At 40.2% G+C, this 21,072-nt stretch overlaps 1 protein-coding gene across 6 annotated transcripts in view; it reads left to right on the plus strand.

The window, feature by feature from the left end:
• Positions 1-21,072, plus strand: part of LOC140197714 (intermembrane lipid transfer protein VPS13B-like) — a 1,066,299-nt gene that overhangs the window by 946,143 nt on the left and 99,084 nt on the right. For 5 of the 6 annotated variants that reach the window (XM_072258131.1, XM_072258103.1, XM_072258121.1 and 2 more), the window contains exons 41-43: positions 13,999-14,180; positions 15,816-16,165; positions 18,066-18,227. In XM_072258131.1, coding sequence (XP_072114232.1) covers positions 13,999-14,180; positions 15,816-16,165; positions 18,066-18,227 — 694 coding nt within the window. The remainder of the gene's footprint in view (positions 1-13,998; positions 14,181-15,815; positions 16,166-18,065; positions 18,228-21,072) is intronic. The other variant, XM_072258115.1, reaches the window with a different exon arrangement.

Consider the following 21,072-nt stretch of genomic DNA (forward strand, 5'->3'; position numbering starts at 1 on the left):
ATGTTGAAATTGTACAAGGCATTCATGAGGCCAAATTTGGAGTATTTTGTACAGTTTTGGTCACCGAATTATAGGAAAGATGTCAACAAAATAGAGAGAGTACAGAGAATATTTACCAGAATGTTACCTGGGTTTCATCACCTAAGTTACAGAGAAAGGTTGAACAAGTTGGGTCTTTATTCTTTGGAACGTAGAGGTTTGAGGGGGGACTTGATAGAGGTATTTAAAATTTTGAGGGGGATAGATAGATTTGACATGGATAGGCTTTTTCCATTGAGAGTGGGGGAGATTCAAACAAGAGGACATGAGTTGAGAGTTAAAGGGCAAAAGTATAGGGGTAACATGAGGAGGAGCTTCTTTACTCAGAAAGTGGTAGCTGTGTGGAACGAGCTTCCAGCAGAAGTGGTTGAGGCAGGTTCGATGTTGTTGTTTAAAGTTAAGTTGGACAACTATATGGACAGGAAAGGAATGGAGGGTTATGGGCTGAGTGCAGGTCGGTGGGACTAGGTGAGAGTAAGAGTTCGGCACAGACTAGAAGGGCCAAGATGGCCTGTTTCCGTGCTGTAATTTTTATGTGGCTGTATGGTTATATCACCAAGGGCAATAAGGATTAGGGAATAGACACCAGCTTTGTCAGGTGTTACACACACCCCATGAATGATTTCCTTCAGTTAGTAATACAACCAGAATGTGAAGATGTATTGCATGACTGCTGTTGGTGCAATTGACCCCAAGTTTGTGGGAGCAGGCAGCTTGCTTTGCTGTTTCATTAAACTTTCTTTTGCCTGCCATATTGAAAGTAATTTATGCAGCTATTGCTGGCTGACAATAATATAACAGAGGCAAGGGAGAAATTGGGAACTTGGATAACAGCAGGCCTAGCTTTTCCCTGCCTAATGAGGAAAATTGAAAACAAGGAACAAAGGAGAAGGGCATAAGGAATTGGTGTAAGAGCAGTTGTAGAAATAAAAATTGGAAAATAAACTTGTAAATGGAATTATCTGATCAATGAGTGAATGAAGACAGAGATAATATAACATAGATAAAAGAATGATAAGACCAAAAGACATAGGAGTAGAATTAGTCCATTTGGCCCATTGAGTATGCTCCACTATTTCATCATCACTGATCCATTTTTCCTCTCAGTCCCAATCTCCTGCCATCTCCCCTCCTGTATTCCTTCATGCCCTGACCAATCAGGAATCTATCAACCTCTTCCTTAAATATCCATAAAGTATTGGCCTCCAGAGCTGCCTTTGGCAATAAATTCCAGATTAATTATTCTCTTGCTAAAGAAATTCCTCCTAATCTCTTTTCTAAAAGAACATCCCTCTATTCTGAGGCTGTGTCCTCTGGTCTTAGACACTCCCACCATAGGAACCATCCTCTCCACATCCACTCTATCAAGGCCTTTCACAATTCAATAGGTTTCAATGAGAACACCCCTCATTCTACAGAATTCCAGTGATTATAGGCCCAGGGCCATCAAACTGTCTTCATGTGACAAGCCACTTGATCCTGGAATCATTTTCGTGAACCTCTTTAGAACCATGTCCAGTTTCAGTACTTAAGTTCTAAGATAACGGGCCTAAAACTACTCGCAATTCTCCAAGTGAGGCCTCACCAGTGCTTTATAAAATCTCAACATTACATCCTTGCTTTTATATTCTAGTCCTCTTAAGATGAATGCTGACATTGCATTTGTCTTCCTCACCACAGACTCAATCTGCAAGTGGACTTGTAGGGAGTCCTGCACAAGGACTCCCAAATCCCTTTGCACATCAGGTTTTTTGTATTTTCTCTCTCCATTTGGAAAATAGTCAACCCTTTCACTTCTTCTACCAAAGTGCATGACCATATACTTCCTGACTCTCTATTCCATCTGCCATTTCATCAATTCCATCATCCAGACCATTGACATATAACGTAAAAAGAATCAAACCCAACACAGACCCCAGTGGTGCACTATTAGTCACTGGCAGCCAGCTAGAAAAGGCTCCCTTAATTCCCATTCTTTGCCTCCTGCAAATCAGCCACTACTTTATCAATGCTAGAATCTTTCCTTTAATGCCATGGGCTCGTAACATGTGTGGTACCTTGTCAAAGCCTTCTGAAAATCCAAGTACAGGACATCAACTGATTCTCCTTTGTCTAACCACAGTGAAGACTGACACAAAATACTTCTTCAGTTCATCTGCTATTTTGTAGTCCCCCATTACTATCTCTGCAGCATCATTTTCAAGCAGTCCAATATCCACTCTCACCTCTCTTTTACACTTTATATATCTGAAGAAACTTTTGGTATTCTCTTTAATATTATTGACCAGCTTAATTTCATATTCCATCTTTAATGACTTTTTTAGTTGCTTTCTGTTGGGTTTTAAAAGTTTCCAAATCCTCTAACTTCCCATTTATTTTTGCTGCTTTATATGCTCTTTTTTTGGCTTTTATGTTAGCTTTGACTTCTCTTGTTAGTCACGGTTAGTCATCTTGCCTTTAGAATACTTCTTCCTAATTGGGATGTATATGTCCTGTGTCTTCTGAATTGCTTCCAGAAGTTCCAGGCATTGGTGCTCTTCTGTCACCCCTGCCTATGTTTTTTTTCCTAATCAATTCTGGCCAACTCCTCTCTCATGACTCTGTGATTCTCTTTATTCTACTGTAATACTGATACATCTGACTTTACCTTCTCCTTCTCAAATTTCAGGGTGAATTTGATCATATTATGATCACTTGCTCCCAAGGCTTCTTTTACCTTAAGCTCTCTAATCAATTCCGGTTCATTGCACAACATCCAATCCCAAATAGCTGATCCCCTAGTGGGCTCAACCACGAGCTGCTCTAAAAAGGCATCTCACGGGCATTCTAGAAATTACCTCTGTTGAAATCCTGCACCAACCTGATTTCCCCAATCTAACCTGCATATAGAAATCCCCCATGACTATTGTAATGCATTTTCTATCTCCCATTGTAACTTGTAGACCACATCCTTACTACTGTTTGGGGAGTGTGTATATAACTCCCATCAGGGTCTTTTTACCCTTGCTGTTTCTTAGCTCTATCCACGATTCAATACCTCTGACCCTCTGTCACCTTTTCTAATGATATGATTTCATTTTTTAACCAACAGAGCAACGCCACCCCCTCTGCCTTCCTGTCTGTCCTTTTAATATAATGTGTATCACTGGACATTGAGCTCCCAGCTACAATCTTCTTTCAGCCATGATTCAGCCATACTTGCCAAGCAGTGATTATACCACAAGTTCATTGACTTTTTTCCATATACTGCGCACATTCAAATATAACACCTTTAGTCCTGTGTTCACCCTTTCCATAGTCATAGTCATAGTCATACTTTATTGATCCCGGGGGAAATTGGTTAATTGGTTATTATGGTTTTCCATTTTGCCCCACTTTTACATTGCAACTCATCCTGTTGACTGCAATTTTGCCCTATTACCAGCTTCTCCTTGCTTGGAGTCTCACTACGCATTGCCTGTTTGTAAATTAACTACCTCACCTTCAACACTATCACTCTGGTTCCTGTCCCCCTGCCAAATTAGTTTAAACCCACCTGAACAACTTTAGCCAAACTGCCCACAAGGATATTGGACCCCCTTGAGTTCAGGTGAAATACAGCCCTTTTGTAAAGGTCATACCTTCTCCAGCCCAATGATCCATATATCCAAACACCTGCCCCCTGCACCAGTTCCTCAGCTATTCAGTCACCTGCCAAATCATCCTATTCTTACCCTCACTGGCACATGGCGCAGGCAGTAATCCAGAGATAACTACCCTGGAGGTCCTGTTTCTCGGCTTTCTACTTAGCTCCCTAAAATCTCTCTTCAGGACCTTCTCACCTTGTCTACCTATGTTATTGGTGCCAATATGTACCAAGACTTCTGGCTGCCCACTCTTGCCCTTGAGAATGCTATGGACACGATCCGGGACATCCCTGATCCTAGCACCAGCAGGGCAACATACCTTCCAGATATCTCTATCGTGCCCACAGAAACTTGTCTCTGTTGCTATGACTAAAGAATCTCCTACACACACTGCAGTCCTCTTCACCTCTCTGCTGTTCTGAGCCACAGCACCAGACTCAGTGTCAAAGACCTGGTCGCTGGTGGCTCTTCTCCCAGCCCCCAGTATGGCGTCCCCCTCAATAGTATCAAAGTTATATATTTACTATCAAGGAGAATGGCCACAAGTGTACTCTCCACTGGCTATGTGTTTCCCCTCCTTCTCCTGACATTCACCTAGTTACCTGTCTCCTGCAACCTGGGGTGACTACCTCCCTGTAGCTTCTGTCTATCACTGCCTCATTCTCCTGTACGAGTTGAAGATCATCGAGCTGCAGCTCCAGTTCCTTATTGCGTTCTCTCAGGACCTGAGGTCTCCCAGACTTCCCACATCCCAAATGCAGTACAAAATACTGTCTTAGGAGCCATTCTCACTATACTATGCACTATGAGGAATGAACAAATAAGAATACAGAAAGAGTAGCTTACAAGGCAATCTACCCCACCCAAGCCTGATCTCGTCTAAGCCTCATCAGCCAAAGCCACTCTAAAGACTGGCACCACACATCAAAGTTGCTGGTGAACGCAGCAGGCCAGGCAGCATCTCTAGGAAGAGGTACAGTCAACGTTTCAGGACGAGACCTTTCGTCAGGATTCACTGAAGACTGGCACACTCAGGAGAACGACCACTCCACTTGCACCTGTACTGTTTTAATTGTCCCTCTCTAATGAATCCCTCGCTGATTGGTTGCCCCTCAACTCAGAGAAACTGGCGCGAAACTTTGCTTTTAAAATCTCGATCGCTGCCCTGATTAAAAAGTGGCTCTTTTCAAGCACCCCAGGTGTGGATTGTCCAACTCAAGAGAAAATGGCTCAAAGCTCTACTTTTTAAACCTTGAATGTGGACCTGACTGAAAGGTAGCTCTTTTTACACAATGTTGCTTGCTGATTGGTCACTCCTTAAATCAGAAAAACTGCCATGAAACTCTGGTTTTGAAATCTTGATTACTGCCCTGATTAAAAACTAGCTGTTTTCATGCATCCCTGGTGTGGATTGTCCAACAATTGATGAAAAGTTTCAACCTGAAACACAATTCCTTTCTCCCTACAGCTTTAACTACTGAGTTCCTCCAGCTGATTGTCTGTAGCGCTAGATTCCAGCATCTGCAATATCCTGTCTCTCTATAGACATAAGAGTGTAGGAGTTGCAAAATACAGGACAGTAAGACATGCCCAACACGCCTCACAAGCAAAATAAAGAGGAATACAAGCAACAAAGCTGATGGCCAACTTTTACTTTCTGAGAAATCAAGTTACTTAAGGTTGTAGAATTCGGTACTGAGTCCAGAAGGCTGCAGTATATCCACACAGAAGATGAGCGCTTTTTCCTCAGCCTTGCATTGGGCTGCCGTTGTAATGTTGGCAGAAACCACAATTTGATAGGTCAGGGTGGAGTGGGATAGAGAATTAAAGTGGCAGAGAATGGGAAGAATCAAAGAATTTCCCACTTGGGATCAATAAAGTATTTATTATTCTTATTATTATTATTTCTGCAAATTTAATAGCAGAGCAGTGAAAATCATCTAATGACTATAACAATTTGCAGTTGACATATTTTGATGTCTAAAATTTTCTGGATAATTTACACATTGTTAACAGCAAATTACATTAAAATTATCATTTTCATATCAAAATCTGACCTATTAAAACACATTTTAGAGTGACACTAAATAAATTTCTACTTCATGAAGTAACAGGTACATTATAGAACTTAGAAAAAAATATCATATCTGTTTCAAATTAAAGAAGATGACTTGGCAAAGACGCCTCCTATTTAAGAGATCTGGAATGTGTTTTGAATGCAAAAGAATGTAGTGACCTGGGTGTATTAAATTTCTCTTTATGTTCGGATGTTGCTAAGTGGCCCTTCGCTGGGTTACTGATAAAATAGAAACATTTTACCAGCTGTCTGAAGTAAGTGAAACAGCGGAGGTTCAGTGCAAGCATCTGCAGTTTTTTAATTTGGTAAAGGTAATTGTCCTTCTAGCACTTTTACCTTAATTGAGCCACTGTTCCTTAATTTGATGCTGTTTTGAATGACTTTATGAATTGAAGCTGGTGTCTACTAAACTCATTTCCTCATTTTCTTCCATCTTTTCTGACTGTGTTTAAATATTGAAGTAATCCGAATTAGAAGGGAAAAAGGAAGCACTTGCAATGACATAGCTCTTTTTTCATCCTTTTCATGCAAAAAGGTCACTTAATTTTAAAGTGTAGATACTGTTGTAATGCAAGAATCTGTATAGACTGTATAGACAATCTTTACTCATTGTACTCAGTCTTGCATAAGCAGCAAGGTGCTTTTATCAGATAAACCATTCAGGCATTATTGATAGAGGAAGGAGTGCTGCCTTGTACCTGCCTAAAGCCTCACGTTCATTCACCCATCTCCATCCCAGAGACCACACTTCAGCAGTGATGTGGCTCCTCATATCTTGCTGACACTGCTGCCTCAGTCAGTCTTTGATAAGAGAATCAGCTAAACTTCAGGCACCCACAAGCCCACCCACCTCCTGTCAAAATCAAAGTTATTGTCTTATGCTCAAGGACAGGTCTGTACTTGAGCATATGCTGTGTCACATGTGAACAGATGCAATGGAAAGCTTACTTGCATCAGCATCACATGTTAGCATCATTTAAGCAACATTCATTAAAAAAATATGCACAGTTGAAACATAAAAATTCCATTTTAGTGCAAAGTCATCAAACTGTTACTAAACTAGTGATTAGAATTTTGCCTTTTGAGTCAACAACTAAATGATATTTTTATTGATTTCACATTTCCCTATTTATCATAGTTGAAACAATGTAATAGAGGCTGGGTAGGCTGAGACTTTTCTTCCCTGGTGCATAAGAGGCTGAAGGATGACTTCCTAAAGGTTTATAAAATCATGAGGGGCATGGATAAGGTGAATGATGACAAACTTTGTCCCAGGGTAGGGGAGTTTTATACTGGAGGGCATAGTTTTAAGGTGAGAAGGGTTTTAAAGATCAAAGGGGCAACATTTTCACTCAGATAGTAGTGAGTATATGGTAGTGGTTGAGGTGGTGCACTTGCCACATTGAAAGGATATTTGGACAGGTACTTGGATAGGAAAAGTTCAGAGAAGGATAGGACAAATACAGGGAATTGAGACTAGCTCAAGTAAACCAACTTGGTTGACATGGACAAGTTGAGTTGAAGGACCTTTTACTATGCTTTCAAAACTATGACTCTGATGCTAATGTTTTTAATGTTGCTGTGGGATATGCACCACCTGTGGCAGGTGTAAAGCTGTGAGACTAGTAACACATATTGTCTGATCCCAGTTTGTTACAGAATGCACTTGGACTTGGGAGTGAACTCAGACACAGAGTAGTGTGCAGGGACCAAGGCTGGCAATAAGCTTCCTAATACAGTGTGACTATCCATGCGTGAGCCATAACTGGGCCCATTGACTTGGATAGCGGACAGAGCTCCAGAGTTGTTCTTTGAAATTGTGCCATAGAATATTTTATGTCCACTGAAAAGACAAACTGGTAACTCAAGCAATGCAAATCACTTTCAGCATTGCATTGAAATGTTTGCCTGCTTTTTTTCATACTAATGTCAGACTTCAAGACTGCAACCTTCTGGCTTAGAGGCCAAGAGTGCTGCTCTCTGGCCCTTGTCTGAAACACAAGACTTAACAGAATGTCCTTGAGCAGCCATTCCTGACAGAAGTGTTATTAATTTACATTTTTCTCAAGTAACATAAATAGCTTTTTTCAGTAGATCTATTCTTCTGAATGCTAACTAAAATATGTGGCCAGCTACTATTTTACTAAACTCTAAAGAATGAGCAGAAACATATTATGTAATCCACAAGTACATGTTTTTGATATCTAACATTTAGTACTTAGAAATGAAAATATTTTCATGTGAATAGCCACAGTCCCACTTGTCATGGTGATCATTTTGGATAAAAATTTTAATGCTACTTGGAACAAACCACTAACTTCCTCTATAGTAGAATCCAACAAATACTTAACATTTTACAGTTCATCTTTAGGTTATAGGTGTCACTGTAAGGTCAACATTTATATCTCATCTCTAAAATGCCCTTGAGTTGGTGACAAACTGTACCTTTATTTTTTCTTCTCTAAAGGGGCTTAGAACATAGAAGAGTTTAGTTCATGAAGCTCTGCCTACTCCAAGATCAACCTTGCCTTTCCCTCTCACATTGACCTGCATTTTTCTTTTATCTGTGTGCCGATCTAAGAGGCTCTTGAATGTCCCTGATGTATCTGCCTCTACCACCAGTCCTGGCAGTGCATTCCATTCTTTTACCACTCTCTGTCTAAAAGGCCTATCTCTGACATCCTCCCTATATTTTCCTCCAGTCACCTTAAAAATGTGCCTTCTTAATTTGACCACTTCCACCATGGGGGAAAACAGTCACTGGCTCTCAATCTATGCCTGCTGTCACGTTATACACCTCTTTTAAATTGCCTTTCATCCTCCTTCACTACAACGAAAAAAGCTATATTTAACTCCACCTCTCCTCATAAGGCATCTTCTCTAATTCAGGCAGTATCCTGGTGAATCACCTCTGCACCCTCTCTAAAGCTTCCACATCCTTCCTATAATGAGGTGACCAGAACTGAACACAACAATTCAGTGATTATAGCATCACATTGTTACAAGATCACAATATCCCACAGTGTAAAATCAGAATCAGGTTTAATTTCACTGGCATGTGTCATGAAATTTGTTGTTTTCTGGCAGTGGTACTGTGTAATACATAATTTTAGAAATTATAAATTACAATGAGAAATATAAATATAAAGATTAAATTAATCAAGTAGTGCAAAAAAATAGTGAGGTAGTGTACAAGGTTTCATTGTCCATTGAGAAATCTGATGGTGGAGGATGACTTCCTCTTGTAGGCTTATCTACATATTGTGTCAGGAAACCTTCCTAAACATACCTAACAAACTCCACTCCATCTAAGCAACACTCACAACATGCTGGAGGAACTCAGCAGGTCGGGCAGCATCCATGGAAAACTTCGGTCGACGTTTTGGGCCGGAACCCTTCGTCAGGACCGGCCTGAAACGTCAACCGATCTTTTCCATGGATGCTGCCCGACCTACTGAGTTCCTCCAACGTGTTGTGAGTGTTGCTTTGACCCCAGCATCTGCAGATTATTTTGTGTCCACTCCATCTAAACTCCTTGCTCTAGGGAGATGCCAATCAATATTGGGAAAATTAAAACCTCCCACCACGACAACCCTGTTATTATTGCATCTTTCCAGAATCTGTCTCCCTATCTGTTCCTCGATGTTCCTGTTACTATTGGGTGGTCTATAAAAAACACCCGTTAGAGTTACTGACCCCTTCCTGTTTCTAACTTCCATCCACAGATACTCAGTGGACAATCCTTCCATGACTTCCTCCTTTTCTGCAGCCATGACACTATCTCTGATCAGCAGTGCCACACCCCCACCTCTTTTGACTCCCGCCCTGTCCTTCTGAAAAATCTCAAGCCTGGCACTCTTAGTAGCCATTCCTGCCCCTGAACCATCCAAGTCTCTGTAATGGCCACAACATCATAGCTCCAAGTGCTGATTCATACTCTAAGCTCATTTGCTTTGTTCATGATACTCCTTGCATTAAAATAGACATATCTCAAACCACCATTCTGAGCATATCCCTTCTGTATCACCTGTCTATCCTCCCTCTCACACTGTCTACAAATTTCCTCCATCTCTTCAGTTTGGTTCCCAACCCCCAGCAATTCTAGCTTAAACTCTCCCCAATAGCCTTAGCAAACCTCCCTGCCAGCATATTGATCCCCCTCGGATTCAAGTGCAACTTGTCCTTTTCTTTTACAGATCACTCTTGCCTCAGAAGAGCTCCCAGTGATCCAGAAATCTGAATCCCTGTCCCCTGCTCCAATCCCTCAGCCATGCATTTATCCTCCACCTCACTCTATTCCTATCCTCACTGTCGCGTGGCACAGGCAATAATCCCGAGATACTACCTTTGATATCCTGCTTCTCAACTTCCTTCCTAACTTTCTGTAGTCTATTTTCAGGATTTTCTCCCTTTTCCTACCTATATCGTTGGTACCAATATGTACCACGACCTCTGGCTGGTCACCTTTCCACTTTAGGATATCGTGGATGCAATCAGAAACATTCCGGACCCTGGCACCTGGGAGGCAAACTACCTTCCATGTTTCTTTCCTGCATCCACAGAATCACCTGTCTGACCCCCCTAACTATAGAGTCCCCTATCACTGATGCCATCCTCTTCCTTTCCCTACCCTTCTGAGCCACAGTGCCAGGCTCTGTGCCAGAGGCATGGCTGCTGTTGCTTCCCCCAGGTAGGTCATCCCTCCCAACAGTACTCAAAAAGGAGTACTTATTGTTAAGGTGGACAGCCACAGGGGTACTCTCTAGTATCTAACTCTTACCCTTCCCTCTTCTGACTGTTACCCACTTCTCTGTCTCCCTAGGCCCCGTTGTGACTACTTACCTATAGCTCCTATCATCTCTTCACTTTCCCTGACCAAATGAAAGTCATCGAGCTGCATCTCCAGTTCCCTAACCCGGTCCCTAAGGAGCTGCAGCTTGATGCATCTGATGCAGATATGGCCGTCTGGGAGACTGGGAGTCTGCTGGACATCCCACTTCTGACACCCAGTACTGAACACCGGCCTCACAGACATACTTCCTATTCTTCACAAGTAACTTACCTGGCCTTGACTAGTTATCAACAAAGCCCCGTTGAGCCAAAGCCCTCCTACTCTGACTCCTGCTACTCTGTTGCCTGCTCCTCCGATGCCCATTCTATAAAGCTGTCCTCCTTTTAAACTCTTCCTGCCGGTCTAACTTGCTGACATCCACGCGCCTGCGCAGTTGTTCCTTGATCAAACTGCCGAAGAAAAATTGATCTCCTTTTAAACTCTTCCTACATTTCTAACTCGCTGATGCCCACGTGCCTTTGCAGTTGTTCCTCGATCAAACTGCCGAAGAAAAACTGATCTCCTTTTAAACTCTTCTTACATTTCTAACTCGCTGATGTCCACGTGCCTTTGCAGTTGTTCCTCGATCAAACTGCCGAAGAAAAACTGATCTCTTTTTAAACTCTTCCCGCTGGTCTAACTCACTGACATCCACGTGCCTTTACAGTCATTCCTCGAACAAACTGCCGAAGAAAAATTGATCTCCTTTTAAATTCCTCTGGCCAGTCTAACTTGCTGACGTCCACGCACCTGCGCAGTCGTTCTTTGATCCGATTCTGATCTGATCTGCTGGAAATTCTTAGCAGGACAAGCATCATCTGCAGGAAGAGAACCAGAGTTAACTTGTTGAATCTTATTAATGATTTGGAAGAGAATGCAGGTGGCATGATTAATAACGTTGCCAATGACACCAAAATTATCAAAGTTACAACAGGATGTAGATCTTCTGGGAAAGAGAGCAAGAGAATGGCATAGAATTAAACTCAAGACAAGTACAAAGTGATGCACTTTAGGAAGCAAAATCAGGCCAAGGTATATAACTGGTTGTATTTTGCCCTATACAGAAACATCAATGCCCAGGAACAAAAAAAAGTCTCCTGAAAGTGGTGGATACAGCCCAGTCCTTTACAGGAAAAGCCCTTGCCACCATGGAGCACGTTTACAAGGAGTGCCACCATGGGAAAGTGGCATCCATCATCAAGGAGCCCCACTGTCTAGGTCATGCTGTCTTCTTGGTACCACCATGGGGCAGAAGGTGTATGAGCCTTGGGTCCCAAACCACCAAGTTTAGGGATAGGTATTGCCCTACAACTAACAGGCTCCTGAAATGGTGTGGATAACTTCACTCACTTCAACACTGAACTGATTCCACAAACTACAGACTCACCTTAAAAGACTACAACTATTATTTTCTTTCATTTGTACGATTTGTCTTCTATGCACGTTGGTTGTTTGTCAGTGTGTGTTTGTTATAGTTTTTCTTAAACTCTATCATTTTTCTTTATTTTCCTGTAAACGCCTGCAAGTAAATGAATCTCAAAGTGATATATGTACATTTTGTTAATAGATTTATTTTAAATTTGAAGTGAATGATAGGGTCTTCAGGAGTGTTACTGAACTTTGGTGTATGATTACATAATTTCCCGAATGTGGTGACACAATAGACAAAGTGGTGAAGGAAGTGTTTGGCATGATTTCCTTTGTTGGCTATGCCATTGAACACAAGAGTTGAGAAGTCATGTTACAGTTGTACAAAACATTGGTTGGAGTATTTTGTACTGTAAGAAAGATGTAATTAAGTCAGAGAGTGTGGAGAAAAGATCCACAGGAATGTTGCCTGGAACTTGAGGGCTTGAGTTACAATAGGAGATTGGATAGGCTGGCTTTGTTTTCCATGGAACAGAGGAGGCTGACAGTTGATTTTAGAGGTTCATAAAAGTCTAAAGGGCAGATAGTCACAGCCTTTTACCTGGAATAAGAGAGTCTATAACTAGAGGCCATAGGTTTAAGGTGGAGTAAAAAAGATTTGAAGGGGTTCTGAGGGACAAGCTTTTCACACAGAAGGTGGTGAATTTGTGGAATGAGTTGCCAGAGGAGCAGGTAGAGGTAATTGTGGTTACAACATCTGGAAGATTTGGACAGCAATGTGGAAGGGAAGAATAAGGGGGATATGGGCCAAATTCAGGCAAATGGGGCCAGAGTACATAATCACCTTGGTTAATATGAAAGAGTTGAGTCAAAGAGCCTGCTTCTGTACTGTATAACTATGACTCCAGGAATAAATCCATAAATCTACCATTCATCAGAAACATTGGTAAACTCAATATCTCACTCTGCTAATGCTGCTTGACCTATTAAGTATTTCTAATAAGTCTGATCAGGTTAGTTTATTAACATATACACCAGGTAACAAAGAAATTCCTTGCTTGCATGAAACACTATATATGGCAATAATAAATACAACAATAAACACAATGATACGTGCAAAACAAGAGGAAAGTGCAGAGATTGTGGTGAAATATTTGCTTTAAATAAAAACTTCCTATTTTTATTTTGATTTCCAACATTTTCAGTGCTTTACTCCTGTATTGTAGTGAAAAAATACTGTGTTGTTAGACTACCATCTGACAGCACATTATACATTTGGAATAAAAGAAGAAAAATGTTAAAGGCACCCAGCAGAAAAACCAACATCAATGGGAAAGAATTAACTTATCAAAGTAGCAACCTTTTGAGTAGAACTAGAAGAATGAGAAACTTAAGCATGAAATTGCCTCCTTGTGTGTTATAAGGAAATGCAGTTCCTTCCAAGTTAGGAATGCTTAATTTATGCACTGTCCATTCATATAAATGAGTGCTTGAACGACTGGAGCGATGAATTTGCTGGGCTGCAGGTATCTTCTGCTGTGTAAAAACTCAGTTTATGATAGTGTTTCAATGTTTCAATTAAATATTCTGGTTTAACCGGGTGTTGTTTTTAGTTGGCCCTTGTTTTTATTTAAATACATTCATTTCATTACCCAGACAGGTCCAACTTTGGAAGAGTGCTCAAGAACAGAACCCTGTTACATCCGGGGGAAAACTGCAGAGCAGATGGGGTCTTGTTCGAAGTCCCATCTGAAAGTGATAGCCCATTTCTGACAGTGCAGCATTCCTCTTATACCTTGTATAGCCTTTTGTTTCTCTCCTTTTACAATTTATTCATGTTGCTTGTTTGAATATTTTTGTGGAATATTTTGTCAAGTCTTTGCAACCCTATAATTTTGGTTAAGAAATAGTTAATACTACCATGGCACAATGAAAATTGTGTGTCTTTGGTTGTCTTAATATCTTTAATAAAACAAGATCTTTTTAAAATTAAATTTCAGGTTTCTTTCAGCAGAAATGTGATACTGATCAGATTATTTTTATTGCATTCTCATCAGCAGTGATGGAGAGTCCGGCTCTCAGAGTATCTGTGATCAGCTTGTGTCTCCAATGGCCTTGGCAGCCTGCACCAGGATTGATTCTTGTTTTGCCCCATGGTTTGTTTCTTCTCTTGGTATCTCATTACGGCTTGTTCAAATTGAATTTCACCTTTGCCATCATTTGGATCAGCTAGGTACAGGTATGTTGTTCAAAAAATAAGTTTGCCTGTTTGATTAAATCATCCTTTCAATCTAATCTAAATCTTTAATAATTTTATTTGAAGGAAATCTGGCAATTGCACTGTTTATTTTCTACAGTTGAAGAAGATGCAGATATAAGTTTATGTTAAGCAAATGTATTGAATAAGTGTGTACTGAATACTTAAAATTAAATCAGATAGCTTTTGCTGGCACTAAAGTTTATTGGAACCTTATTGTAGACTCTGTCTACACTTATTGCTGTCTTAGTAAAGTAGTCACATAACCAAAGAACCCACACACACTGGAATTCTCTCTGTTCCCCATTCTATCAGGCAGAAGATACAGAAACTTCAGTGCCATTGTGATAAGGTTATTAAATGGACCTTATATGATATGATGGACTCTTGACCCCACAGTCTACCTCATTATGATCTTTCACTTTATTATCTACCTACACCATACTTGATCTAGAAACACAGCAGGTCAGGCAGCATCTGTGAAAGAAAAAGAGTTATTATTTCAAGAGACTTGCTTCTTTCCGACAGATGCTGAGGATTTCCAGCATTTTCATTTTTTATTTAATAACAGATTGTTATTTTTGGGTGGCATGGATGCAATTGATTTACAAGTTGTCTTCAGTGGCATAAATTTCTATAATCCTCTGTGATTCTATTAATTAACAAAAATCATCTTTTTTCATTTGGTCTTCATAGGTTAGTCTCAAAGGTTCATTTATTATCAATATATGTCTTGAAACAATATTTAATGTATTTTTTATTTATTCACAGAACACAGACATTGCTAGGAAGGCTAGCAATTATTATCCATCAGTAATTTGTTTCTGAATGGTTGTGTTGTGTAATTTTAGAATAGGAATCAGGTTTCACATTATTGGCATATATCATAAAATTTGTTTTGTAGCAGCAGTACATGATAGTAATAAAATACTATAAGTTACAATAAGAAATATAAATAAAAATTGAATTAACTAAGTAGTGCAAAAGGAGAGAAAAAATAGGGAAGTTGTGTACTGTACATGGGTTCATTGTCCATTCAGAAATCTGATGGTGGAGAGGGTAGAAGCTGTTGCTAAAACATTGAGTGAAACATTGTCTTCGGACTCTTGTACCTCCTTGATGGTAGCAATGAAAAGAGGGCATGTCCAGGGTGGGGGTGGGGGGGTGGGAGTCCTTGATGATGTATGCCACCTCTTGAAGGTATCCTCAATGCTGGGCGGGGGGGGGGCATGGGGGCTAGTATCTGTGATGGAGCTGGCTGAGTTTACAACTTTTTGCAGCGTTTTCTGATCCTGTGCAGTGACCCCTCTATACCAGATAGTGATGCAAACAGTTAGAATGCTCTCCACTGCACATCTGTAGAGATTTGCCAGAGTCTTTGGTGACATACCAAGTCTCCTCAAACTCCTTAAAAAATGTAGCCACTGTTGTGCCTTCTTTGTAATTGCATCAATATGTTGGGCCCAGGTTAGATCTTCAGAGATGTTGATACTCAAGAACTTGAAACTGCTCAAGTGTTTAAGTCAAACACTTTGTTGTGAAGCTTTAGTCACACTGAGTAAGATTATGGCTCTCTCTTCTTTCATGATTACTTGAAATATTTATTTTATACCACAGCTCAACCCAGCTGCCTCCAGACATTCATGCCTGATAGAAAGTTGCCTTCTGAGCAAGAATACATGGTGATTTCTCTGAAAAATCCAAATGTCTACTTGCGTCAGTGGTCTGATGGACCAGTCTGCCAGGAATTCCAGTTCTCCACCACTGTCAAATGTAACTTGTTGGAATACCGCAACCTCACCATGCTCAACATTTTAAAACCCTTCATTCTTCATGGACAAGTGGCCATCAGCAACAGCTCTGTGGAGCAACTAATGGATGGAAATGTGTTTATTGATCCTGTATTTATCAATATGGGGCAGCATGCAATCCATTCATTGGACACAGCAATTCGTGCTTGGAAGCAGGTATGTTAGCACAGGGGTAACCATGACAACTTATTTCTATTATTGACTTCTGAGGTCATTGGAGCAGAGATCCTTAAATTGTTGACAGAACTGTATTCTAATTTTTTACTACAGATGATATCTTTCAATATTAATGTACCAAGCATAAACTTCATTTACAGCATTATAATGAGAGCAGCACTGGTTTGACCTAGTTGTTATCAATCCACAGAGCATAAATTTAATAGAGGTAGCTTCTTAAGTAACAGGCACCATTATTGTCAATTTTTAAAAAATCAGAGGAATCCCAGCAAATGGAATCGTAAAATTATATTCTGTGCCAGCAATGAATTTCATTTCCATAGGTCATCACCCAATGAAGGTGTCAAGCCTCTGTGTTTTGTATGAAACATCTTTTTTTTTCTTCTTGGACCAACTAATTCATCCTGACCCCAGCATCCTTCCTGCTAGTACCAGCTGCCTGGGATCGGCCTATAATCCTGCAAGCCCTTCTCCATGAACCATTTCTCTGGCAGCTCATTCCAGTTCCTCATTACCCTTTTGTTTTGCAATATTTATCTCGGAAAGTTTAGTATTTTGGTGCCTGTAATTAAAATATTTACATGCATATCTTAGTCATTCTTTTTAAAACTGAAAATTGTTCTATCACATCTCCATATAATAAAGAACACAGCCCCTATATTTATCCTATTTGCATCTGGTCATAAAGACAGCCTAGGTAACGCGTGCAGTAAAGTTAGGATCGAGTCTTGGGAATTAAAGTTGTGCTTGCATGTGATTGCTTCTCTCTAATTTGTGTGCAATGACCAGATTTCTTTTGCAGTTCTGGCACGTTACAGAAATGTCCTTCTCTTTCGGTAATGAGAACTGATGTCAGTGGAAAAATATAATGTCCATATTGGTTAACAGCTACTCAAGCACTGAAGGTTTATAATCATATTACTTTGGATTAGATCCCAAAAATCACTCTGACACTGCTCACAGATTGATGTATATTTGGTATTGGGCAGCTCTTATATACCTGTAATGGGGTAGCTGAGGGCCTCTCATGGCAGCTGTATCTTAGATTCTTTTGTTGAGTTTCTTTCTTTGTTTTTAAAATCTACTATTTTTCTCTCTTGAGGATGGGGAGCAGCTGGCCAGGCTTGGCCTGCAAAAGCACAAGGCCATGCTCCTGTGAGTATAGATCACTGGATCAAGTTATCCTTGTAGGCTGGGTTACAAGAGTTTTCCCAAGTGTGGTAGGCAGAGTTGAATAGTCGGCAGCCAGGAACTGAATTGCAGAACCATGTCCTGGAACACAAAAGCTTTCTTTAATCCTCCTGTGCAGTTCTGTGGTTCTTTTCTGCTTATCTCACATGAACATATAATAAGGATGTTTGATATTACTTTTTTAATTATCTTCCCCTATTTTTTCTGCTAAGTTACTTTTCTTGCATCACACTGTACCTTATGTTTTTAATGCTTTGTGCTTGTCTCTATTCAAAAATAATGTTTGGATCACTTTACTGATTACTTTGGTCAAACTGAATGCTCTGTTCAGACATGAACATCTTAGTTCTGGTGCTTTTGGAATGCTGAGCTATGATCTGATTATGTTTGGAGTCATCTAAAGTTAAGCTTTGAAGACATTGCCAACTGCAAGTTCTAAATCAGTTTATATATTAGACTCACAATCTCCAGAAGGCTCCTTTATTTTTTTTTAAACAACTGTTTTTTTAAGCACCATAGAGAATTTGAAGTGCTGGTGTTGACAGTAAACAGCTTTTGTCAGTCGTGAAATATTAATCAGAGTATTCATATCCTTTGGCTTTCAAAAGCTGCAGATTTACCACTTAGGTACATGACTGCTAATCATCCTTGGGGCTGATCTAATGTGTGCTGATGTTCTCTGTTCCAGAACCAACATCCAGAGGCAGAGGAATTGGTCTTCAGCCACTTCGTGATATGTAACGGCACCCAGGAGACATTGCGGTTTGGCCAGGTGGATACTGATGAAAATGTTCTATTGTCAAGCCAGCATAGCCATCAGTACAGTTGGCGTTCCCACAAGTCCCCGCAGGTATTACAAAATGACAATTTCTGAATTATTGTTTGGCATCTCTCTCTGAGAAATAAACAGTAATAGTAACAGCAGGTGCCTTGAAAGAACTATTAATTACAGTTGTAAGTTTAAAGCAAGCTTTTTATTTGTAGAGTGTTGCTGATACACCAGCTGCCTCTGTTACAATTCAGTTAAAGACTGCTAAAAACAAAGAGGTGCTTATCCCTAATGCTCCTAACAAGTTAAGCTAAGGAACCAGCTTTAAGGACCATAAGTAACTTTTCTTTATTCTGCCCTTAAGATGTAAGATTGTCATTTTCCTCCTGACTGCTGTATAACAGTTATGAGTGTTCTTACCTTCTCTCTCCCTGGAAAACCTGTCATCGTTGTTAAAAGGAGATTGTGAAAGGAAACGTATTTATCAAACTTAGTTATGTTAAGTTTTTTAAAAGTGTTATCAAGCATGAGGCAGTGACATATTGTACGTTTCACAAAAGTATTTGTAATTCGTTTCATTTTTAAGCAATCTATCTGTGACAATTGCATTTATGGGGAGTATGTTCATATGTACCAGTCCTGCTTGAACCTGACAGTGTAACTGTGAAGATTTTCTGACTTTAGTTCTCAACGTAAGTTTCTGAAAGGAACTGGAAATCAGATGATTGAATTCAGATCAAGTGCGAGAGCTTCTCCCTGCCACGGAGTCTCAAAGCTTCTCTCCCACTTTCTCATCTTCCTTATAATGACTCATTTTTTATGTCACTCAGATAGCACCTCCTCTCCAAGTCCATTTCTTTTTACTGAAGTTCACTGTATAAATCGACCACTATTCTATACTTTCAAATCATTTTGAGACTTTCTGGATATGCCATGAATGAAAAAGTATTGGTAACTGGTTTATTATTGTCACATGCACTGAGATAAAATGAAAAAGGTTCTGTTTGTGTGTCATCCAGACAGATCGTTCCCTACCTAAGTATGCTAAGATAGTACAAAAGGAAAACAATAATGGAATGCAGACCGTAGTGTTACACTGGTAGAGAAGGTTCAGTGCAGGTAGCCAAATAAGGTACAAGAGCCATGAGAAGGTAGATTGAGTGATTAAGAGTTCATCTTTGTCATATGAGGTCCATTCAATACATTATATAACGGAATCAGATTCAGGTTTATTATCACTGACACCTTGTGAAATTTGTTGTTTTGTGGCAGCAGTGCACTGAAATACATAAAATACTATAAGATACAAAAATAAATATTTTAATACATGGTGTTAAAAAAGAACAAAATAGTGACGGAGAGATCATGGGCTGAGAAATCTGTTCGTAGAGGGGAAGAAGCTGTTCCTAAAATGTTGAGTGTGCATCTTCAGGCTCCTGTATCTCTTCCCTGGTGGTAATAATGAGAAGAGAAGGCATGTTGTGGATGGTAAGGGTCCTTAATGATAAATGTCACCTATTTGAGGCGTCTCGTTCTAAAAATGTCCTCAGCGGTGGGGAGGTTACTGCCCATGATGGAGCTGGTTGAGTCTACAATCCTCTGCAGCCTCCTTTGACCCTGTGCATTGTAGCCTCCATAACCAGACAAGTGTTACAACTAGTTGGAATGCTGTCCATGGTACATATGTAGAAATTGCTCAAGTCCTTGGTGCCATATCGAATCTCCTCAAGCTCCTAACGAAATGTAGCTTTGTTCGTGATGTGATCAGTGTGTTGGGCCCAGGATAGATTCTCTGAGATGTTGATGCCCAGAAACTTGAAACTATTCACTCAGATGGATAGATTTTACTTGTACCTGGAGGCCTGATTATGTTGGCTGCTTTCCCAAGGCAGTTGGTATCTTTCTTTCACCAATCTTACTAGCTCACGAGTCACAAGGTTCCTAACAATCTGTGACATAGTCCTAGCCCTTCTTGAAGTAGAAAGGGATGCAGGTGGAACTATACAACCGGTGGGTGATGTGATATCTCCACCCAGACTTACTGGCTCTCTGACAACTTGGCTAACCAAAGCATTTCCCAATGTATCTGAGTGAATCTGATGATCAGAGTTATTGAGAAATGATGGAAAAACATTTCAGTAACTAAATAAAATTAAACAATACTAGTAAAAAACAATAAAAAGTACTAAATTTACTTACAATATATTTTGTAGAAATATTTTAAACATTAATGTTAATAACAAATGAAGTTAATACCCATACTAATCTTCACTTAACCTTTTAGTAAAGATTGACATTTCTAGATGGGGCAAGTTACAAGTGGTATCAATATGTTACAAAAAAACCTGGACTCAGCTCTGGGTCCATGGGTGGACAGAGAGGTCAGGTGCACCCACATCTGGTTTCCAGTGTGTTCCATGGAGACACAAGAGGCTGAGGTGCTGGAATGTAGGGCATCAAACAATCTGCTTTTGGAACTCAACGTGTTGAGCAGCATGTTGTGGGAGGAGAGGAAATGTCAATGTTTCAGTTTGACCTGCACTGAGTCCTGATGCAGGATTTTGACCTGAAATATGGACAGTTCCTTTCCTCTTACAGATGCTGCTCAATCTGTTGAGTTCCCCCAGCAGATGGTTCCAATGTGTTCTATACCTCTGTGCTACAGTGTTCCAGTAAAAAAATCTAGAACATGGCAAACCACGTGCTGCAGCTAGAACTGCCAACTGCCCATCACCATGATTCAGCGCAATACCTCAGATGGCAGTCAAAAATAATAAAACAGAGAACATATGTGCACACAGGCGTGGGAATAGAAATTAAATTAATGTTTCAGGTCAAAGACTTGTAATAAAACTAGAAAATGTTGGGGATGATACAGTTTCAAAGCAAGTGTAGCGGCAGTGAGAGAAGTAATGGGATGACGGGA

This window comes from Mobula birostris, chromosome 1, assembly GCF_030028105.1.
Source record: "Mobula birostris isolate sMobBir1 chromosome 1, sMobBir1.hap1, whole genome shotgun sequence".
NCBI classification, from domain to species: Eukaryota; Metazoa; Chordata; class Chondrichthyes; order Myliobatiformes; family Myliobatidae; genus Mobula; species Mobula birostris.